General features: G+C 46.8%; 1 protein-coding gene across 1 annotated transcript; it reads right to left on the bottom strand.

The window, feature by feature from the left end:
• Positions 1 to 5,034: 5,034 nt before the first annotated feature.
• On the bottom strand, positions 5,035 to 5,982 carry LOC119923266 (olfactory receptor 7A10-like). Its single transcript, XM_038742725.1, has one exon. The coding sequence runs from the start codon at positions 5,980 to 5,982 to the stop codon at positions 5,035 to 5,037; it is 948 nt and encodes a 315-aa protein (XP_038598653.1).
• Between the last annotated feature and the right edge of the window lie 2,435 nt (positions 5,983 to 8,417).

Below are 8,417 nucleotides of genomic sequence, written 5' to 3'. Positions count from 1 at the left end.
CCAACTCCTTCCTTATTCCTTCTTAATAAGTTTATTTTTGCCTTCTTTTAAAGCCCCACACACTTGTTTCTGCCACGCTCAGTTCCAGCCCTTCCTCCCAGTCTTGTTTATCTTCCACATTTCTGGATTCCCATAAGAATGAGGGTTCTGGCATCTGCAGGGGGTGGTCCAATGGCTAGAGTAGTCTCCTCAAAACCCACCCAACAATTTGAGGAGTGAAGTCAGATTCTATCAAGAGTGGAGGGTGGGCCATCCATGTTGCCGGGGTCCCCAATAGAGGGAAGCTCCAGTCTGTGATGAGCCGCTGGCTGGCCAGGTGAGTCTTCTTCCTCTCTGCCGCAGGATGAAAATAAAGCCCATACCACCTAGGAAACCCTGGAAAAAACTGCAGGCATTTGTACTGTAGTACTCTTGATTGGAGAGGAGAGAGTCTTGGTAATTCCCCCTGCCCCCAAGTGCTGCTTTAGCTATTTATTAAATTTTGATAATTTGGGGAATTAAATCATGAAATGGATCTTATTTTGGATTGTAATTTACTGTTGTTCTTTTTCTCCTGTGGGTCTCTCTTCCCTTACATAGTGAGGTCAGGGTCCAGAGAACTGGGACCCTGTATTTTTCTTGTATTTTTCTTCACTGCAGAGATTATGCCTACCTACCCTCTTCTGCTGTGCTTTCCCAGAATCTTAGTACAGTGCTCTACACACAAGTGTTCAATAAATACCAGTGATTAAATACCAGGGCTTAGTATGAGGTAAGTACTCAAGAATAACACTAATAGAATCCTGAAAATGGCTGTTACGATGTGATTACTGCTTTTAAAACCTGTAGAAACCCTTGATGACAGGTAAACATATCCCCCTCTTCTCCCTGTTCTAGCAGGACAACCCACCTAATTAACACCTCCAAGGTCCAGGCAGTAAACTCTCCCCCATCCCTGAATCCATTGTTAAGCCTAGGCATTTCCCGGGTTTAAACACTGCAGGTTGAAATCCGTGTCAGCGAGTATGAAGTAGTTCTAGTTGGCTCAGTGGGATTCTAGGTGATTGGAGCCATGAAACTCTGTTAGGTGGTTCTGGTCCAGCTTGGCTGATCCATGCTGATCATACCCCCAGCCCACCTTTCTCCAGCACCGCAGTTCTGAGAGCCAGCCCTTCTTCTGGAGCAATCCTAGTATCCAGCAGTCTTCACCTGTGATGGCCCTTGACCAGTTAGGTCTTCCAAGCCATCCTGTCACTTCAAACCTGTCCCACCCCACTTCTCCTGCAAATCCTCACCTTGCTTTGCCCCTGACTCTTTTTTTAAAAGTGGTATTTGTTAAGTTCTTACTATTTTCCTGGCACTGTACTGAGCCCTGGGGTAGATGCATGGCAATCAGGTTGACACTTTCCATATCCCACATGGGGCTCACAGTCATAGTTCACATTTTATAGATGAGGTAAGTGAGGCACAGAGAAGTTCTATGACTTGCCCAAGGTCACAGGGCAGACAAGTGGCAGAGCTGGGACTAGAACCCAGGTCCTGTTTACTTCCAGGCTTGCGTTCTCTCCACTGGGCCAAGCTGCTTCTCTAGGTAAAAATTTGTCATCCATGATCTCATCTGGGACACCAGCCATCTACTTCCCTCAACCCAGGTGGATGGGCCATTTTTTATGGTATCTGTTATACACTTAATATGTGCCAGACGCACTGTAGTATGTAGAGTGGCTCAATGGAAAGAGCACGGGCTTGGCTGTCAGAGTTCATGGGTTCTAATCACGGCTCTGCCACTTGCCAGCTGTGTGACTTTGGGCAAGTTCCTTAACTTCTCCGTGCCTCAGTTCCCTCATCTGTAAAATGGGCATTAAGACTGCGAGCTCCACATGGTACAGCCTCATTACCTTGTATCCCCCTAGCGCTTAGAACAGTGCTTAGCACATAGTAAGTGCTTAACAAATACCATCATCATCATCGTCACTGCAATAGATCCAAATTAATCAGGTTCAACGTAATCCATGTCTCACGTGGCACTCTCAGTCCATCCCCATTTTACAGGGAAGGCACAGGGAAGTGAAGTGACTTGGCCAATGTCACAGAGCAGACAAGTGGCAGGAGCTGGGAACAGAACCCAGTCCTTCTGACTCCCAGGTCCATGCTCTATCCACTAGGCCACACTGCTTCTCAAGATCTCGCCCAGGAATGGTCGGTCTTAGATTCTTGTCTTATTGGATGACTTAAAGGGTAAATTAGGGATATTAGATGAGTTATCCCTAACCATTTACATGATATTAAGGAGAATAACTGTTACCAGTTGGCCACTGGTCCACTGGGTATAGGGTCCACAAGCTGTAGGATAAGTGATACCAGCAAGATAGTGTATACAGCGTGCATCGGATGATCTTGGACAGACTGCTTGGTCATCTCGGGAACTAATTGTTCATTCTTGGAAGAGTCCTCCAGCGACCCACTCTTTGCATCACCCAAAGGAGGAACTTCCCTCTGAGGCTACCCGCAGACTACCAGCAAGGCTAACTAAGGATCTCTCAAAAATAGTTCAAACCTATGATCATCAAAAGAAGGAGGACCTAGGACTGGAGGCATCACCAGAAAATAGAAATTTCCTCTCCAGAATTCATTAAAAGGAGGGAGGGACTTCCTCTGGGTGCAGAGCAGCAACTGGGAAGACTTTTAGAGGGGGTGCATTAGAATATAAAAGGCACAACTAGTTGCCGCAAAAGTGTGTGTCTATCTGTTTGTACCAGGATGGTGCACCTTGTTATCTGGGATCCAGTGGGATGTTTTAATAAAGAGGACCTGTTATGCACTGAGATCTTGGGGTATAGTGTATTCAGTAATGGCTATGGAATGAGACAGACAGTTTCCTGTTCCCTGAAAGTGTCAGTGAAAATAGTAATGATTCATTCATTCAATCAGATTTATTGAGCGCTTACTGTTATGCAGAGCACTGTACTAAGCATTTGGAAAGTAAATTCGGCAATAGATATAGAGAATCCCTGCCCAACAACAGGCTCACAGCCTGAAAGCAGGAGACAGACAACAAAACAAAATAAGTAGACAGCTATCGATACCATCAATATAGATAAATAGAGCTATATATAATATTTAGTATTATTATTATTAATAAAATAAAGTAATAATTTTGAACAAATATGAACAAGTGCCGTGGGGAGGGGAAGGGGGTAGAGCAGAGGGATGGAGTTGAGGCGGTGGGGAGGGGAGGAGGAGCAGAGGAAAAGGGGGGCTCAGTCTGGGAAGGCATCCTGGAGGAGGTGAGCTCACAGTAGGGCCTTGAAGAGGGGAAGAGTGCTAGTTTGATTAATTAATTATTAATAAGTAATAATGGTATTTGTTAAGCGCTTACTATGTGCAAAGCACTGTTCTAAGCGCTGAACACTGTTCTAAGTGCTGTTGTAAGTTTGATGTGAGTAGGGAGGTCATATCTCACTTTCAGAATGCCCCGATATTGTGGCTTTTAGACTCCTGTGGACCCCCTGGGGCAGCTGGCTGGGATGTACTTGTAGCCTCAATATTGGATCAGAGTGAAGGCTAAAGTTCTCCCATCGTGACTTGGGAATAGGCATGGGTGCTCCTGTGTGCTGGGACGGGGAGTCGTTCCCTACCTGTGCAGGTCGTCTTGGGGTCAGTCGGGCAATGAAGGCTGTCTGCACCATCTGCCTTCTTTGTCCCTTCGGTTGATGGACCTTGTGGTGGGGAAATCGTCCTGGAACAATCAGTGTAGCTGAGGGGGAAGAGGGACGGGGAGATGTGGAGCTCCAAGCCGAAGCGCTGCATCCCCAACCACAGGCACAGTGGTGGTGTGACTGGGGCTTACGGCAGGACTATTTGCAGAAGTCTCTGGTCCCTCAGGCCCCGCAGTTTATGGCTCCCCCAGCTCCGTGTGAGAGACACACAAACTCTCAGTGCCTGGTCTCCCTGCTGGGCTTTGCTTAGGGAAATTTCCCAGGAGATTTTCTGTTTTAAGTGGTATTTAAGTGCTTACCATGTGCCAGGCTTTGTACTAAGTGTGGGGTAGATACAAGATAATCGGGATCAATCAATCAATCAATCAATCAATCAATCGTATTTATTGAGCGCTTACTGTGTGCAAAGCACTGTACTAAGCGCTTGGGAAGTACAAGTTGGCAACATATAGAGACAGTCCCTACCCAACAGTGGCCTCACAGTGTAAAAGGGAGAGACAGAGAACAAAACCAAACATACTAACAAAATAAAATGAATTAAATAGAATAGATATGTACAGGTAAAATAAATAAATGAATAAATAGAGTAATAAATATGTACAAACATATATACATATATACAGGTGCTGTGGGGAAGGGAAGGAGGTAAGATGGGGGGGACGGAGAGGGTGACGAGGGGGAGAGGAAGGAAGGGGCTCAGTCTGGGAAGGCCTCCTGGATGGACACAATCTCTCTCTCACAAGGGACTCACAATCCTAATCTCCATTTCATAGATGAGGTAAATGAGGCCCAGAAAAGTGAAGTGACTTGTGACTTGTCCATGGTCACACAGCAGAGAAGTGTCAGAAGCAGGATTAGAACCCTGGTCTTCCAACCCATACTAGGTCCACCAGGCCATGCTGCTTCCCTAATAATAATGGCATAGGTTATGTGCCAAGCATTGTACTAAGGGCTGGGGCAGATATAAGATGATTAGGTGTCACAGTCTCAGTAGCAGGGGGAACAGGTACTGAATCCCCATTTTACAGATAAGGACCTGAAGCACAGAAGAGTTAAGTGACATGTGCAAAGTCACACAGCAGACAAGTGGTGAGCTGGGATAAGAGCCCAGTTTCTCTGACTCCCATGTCCCTGATCTTTCCACTAGGACACACTGCTTCTCTGGTCAACAGAATATTGTTGACCATAAAGGAGATTGGTAAACTCTCACTAGGAATGTAGTCTGTTCCTCTCCAAGAAAAATGAACAAAACCAAATTGAACATGACAAAAAGTCTGTGATATTTGAGAGCTGGCTAAACTTTCTGAGAAAAATAAGCCTCAGGTGAATCAGCATGTCAGAGTCCTCGAGAGAAGACACTTTTCCTGTTGAATGCGTTTCTCAGGGTCATTTTCATATTCTTGTTCCTCAGACTGTAGATGAAGGGATTCATTGTGGGGATGACCACTGTGTACAGCACAGATGCTATCGAGCCCTTACTGAATGTTTGGGTAGATGTTGGACAAAGGTAGGTCCCGAGGATGGTGCTATAGAATAAAGAGACCACAGACAGGTGAGAAGCACAAGTGCTGAAAGCTTTCCACCTACCCCCTGCAGATGGGATTCTCAATATGGTCAAGATGATGCGAATGTAAGAGAACAGAAGGCCGGTGATTGGACCTACCCCAACTACTACTGCAGAGACAAACATGATTACTTCATTGATGAAAATGCTAGAACAGGAAAGCTTTAGGATCTGGTAAAGTTCACAGAAGAAGTGAAGAATTTCCCGATTGGTACAGAAGGATAAGCGAACCACCAATAGGGTGTGTGTCAGGGCATGGAGGGAACTGAAGATCCAGGATCCAGCAACCACCAGGGTACAGAGCCGTGGGCTCATGATGGTGGTGTAGTGGAGGGGGTGACATATGGCCTCGTAACGGTCATATGCCATCCCTGTGAGGAGAAAGTGGTCCAGAGTTCCAAACAGAACGAAGAAGTACATTTGTGCCAGGCAGCCAGCGTAGGATATGGATTTGTCGTGGTTCTGAATGTTGACCAGCATCTTGGGGACCGTGGTGGACAGGAAGCAGATGTCAGCCAGGGAGAGGTTGGTGAGGAAGAAGTACATGGGGGTGTGCAGGTGTGGGTCAAAGCTGACGGCCAGGATGATGAGTAGGCTCCCCAGAACTCCAAGCAGGTACAACCAGAGGAACAGCATGAAGAGGAGCTGCCGCTGCTCTGCCAAGTTGGACAGTCCTAGGAGGAGGAATTCTGAGATGCCCGTTTGGTTTCCCCTCTCCATGGGGCTGGAGGATCTGCTGGGGGAGATGTGGCAGGAGAATGGGATGGTGGGGCAATCACAACCTGGTTCAGACTCAGACTAGGTTTTATGCAGTTTAATGTGTGTGTTCTTGTGCAGGGCATGGTAAATAGTGGAGAGACTCCTGCTGCTCCATTTCAGACATCTCCCCAGCTTTATAGGAAATGTGGTTGGGAGGGCAGGGTTCTGGCTGGAGTATTTGTTCATCTGAGATTCTCCTGCTCACACTCACCAGCCTTCCTGGGGTCCTGGGTTCACCCTTCCCGATCACGTGTGTGTGTCGGCAGAAGGTGCAGCGGGTTCTATTTTGCCCCACCCCCAGGCACAGCACTGGGCTCTCCCGGTCCGGGCTCAACCAAATATTAGCTGTGTAACTTTGGGCAAGTCACTTAACTTCTCTGTGCCTCAGTTACCTCATCTGTAAAATGGGGATTAAGATTGTGAGCCCCAAGTGGGACACCTGATCACCTTGTAACCTCCCCAGCGCTTAGAACAGTGCTTTGCACATAGTAAGCGCTTAATAAATGCCATAATTATTATTATTATTATTATTCTCCATGGGGCACCCCATCAGAGACTCGGAACCCATCATAAGTGGCCCTTCAGGCTTCTCCTCACCGGATTCAACAATCCCAGTTTCTTCAGATACCCCCATTCCCCGACATTTCTCCATCATCACTACTCTCTCCTGAGCTTTCTCCATGGAATCTCATCCCAATTCTCAGGCCAAGCGTATTCATGACTAAGGAGAAAAATTGTGCCTTGCTCATTTTGGTGCCAAAAGAATATTTCTGGGTCCTGTTGATTGATTTTTTGGTGCTTGCAGCTGTTCTGCACCCTACCCTTAGCAAATGCCCCCCCAACTCCTTTCTTATGCCTTCTTATAAATTTATTTTTGCTTGCTTTTTAAGCCCATCACACCAGTTTTTGCAAGGCTCAGCCCACTTCTCACTCCCAGTCTTTTTTGTCTTCCTCGTGTCTGGAGTTCCCATAAGAATGAGGGCTGTGGCGTCTGCAGGGGGTGGTCGAATGGGTAGAGTAGTCTTCCCTCCACCCACCAACAATTACAGGAGTGAAGTTAGATCTCTTTCATGAGTGGAGGGTGGGTCATCCATGCGGCCGGGGTCTCCATAAGAGGGAAACTCCGGTCTGTGATGTGCCGTTGGCTGGTCAGGGAAGTCTTTTTCCTCTTCCCCCACAGTATGAAAGTAAAGCCCATAACCACCTAGGAAACACTGGGAAAGACTGCAGGCATTTGTACTCTAGTACTCTTGATTGGAGAGGAGAGAATCTTGATAATTACCCCCTCCACGTGCTGTTTTAGCTATTCATTTTAATGTTAATAATTTGGGCACTTAAATTTTCAAATGGCTCTTATTTTGAATTACAATTTCCTGTTTTTCTTTTTCGTCTATGAGTCTTTCTTCCCTTACTTAGTGGGGTCAGGGTCCAGAGAACTGAGTCCGTGTCTTGTATTTTTATTGAGGGCAGAGATTATGCCTGCCTACCCACTGCTGCTGTGCTTTCCCAGGAGCTTAGTACAGTGTTCTACCCACAAGTGTTCAATAAATACCAGTGAGTAAATACCAGGGCTTAGTATGAGGTAGGTACTCAACAATAACACTAATACAATAGTGAAAATGGCTGTTATGATGTGATTTCTCCTTTTACATCCTCTAGAAACCCATGATGACAGGTCAACATCCCCACACTTCTCCCTGTTCTGGCAGGAAACCCCACCTAATTAACCCCTTCAAGGTCCAGGCAGTAAACTCTTTCCCATTCCTGAATCCACCGTTAATCCTAGGCATTTCCCAGATTCAAACACTGCAGGCTGAAGTCCGTGTCAGGGGATATGAAGGAGCTGTAGTTGGTTGGGAGAGATTCTAGGTGATTGGAGCCACGGAACTCCGTTGGGAGGTTCTGGTCCACCTTGGCTGATCCATGCTGATCATACCCCAACTTTCTCCAGCCCCGCTGTCCTGAGGGCCAGCCCTTCTTCTGGAGCAATCCTAATATCCAGCAGTCTTAACTTTGCAGTCGTCACCTGTGAAGGCCCTTGCCAATCTAGGTCTTCAAAGACATCCTATCACTCCCAAGACCTGTCCTATCCCACTTCCCCTGCAAATCCTCACCTTGCTTTGCCCCGACACTTTTTTTGAAATGGTATTTGTTAAGTTCTTACTATTTGCCAGACACTGTACTAAGCCCAGGGGTAGATGCAAGGCAATCAGGTTGACACAGTCCATGTCCCACATGGGGCTCAGAATCATAATTCCCATTTTAGAGATGAGGTAAGTGAGGCATGGGGAAGTTCTATTACTTGCCCAAGGTCACAGGGCAGACAGGTGGCAGAGCTGGGACTAGAACTCAGGTCCTACTGACTCCCAGGCCTGTTCTCTACCCACTAGGCGAAG

The sequence above is a fragment of the Tachyglossus aculeatus genome, unplaced genomic scaffold (genome assembly GCF_015852505.1).
Source record: "Tachyglossus aculeatus isolate mTacAcu1 unplaced genomic scaffold, mTacAcu1.pri scaffold_166_arrow_ctg1, whole genome shotgun sequence".
In the NCBI taxonomy this organism is placed as follows: Eukaryota; Metazoa; Chordata; class Mammalia; order Monotremata; family Tachyglossidae; genus Tachyglossus; species Tachyglossus aculeatus.
This window is presented reverse-complemented; position numbering and strand designations above follow the sequence as displayed.

Coding starts and splice junctions, on each gene's coding strand:
- LOC119923266 (XM_038742725.1), bottom strand. CDS start 5,982: ATGGAGAGGGGAAACCAAACGGGCATCTCAGAATTCCTCCTCCTAGGA.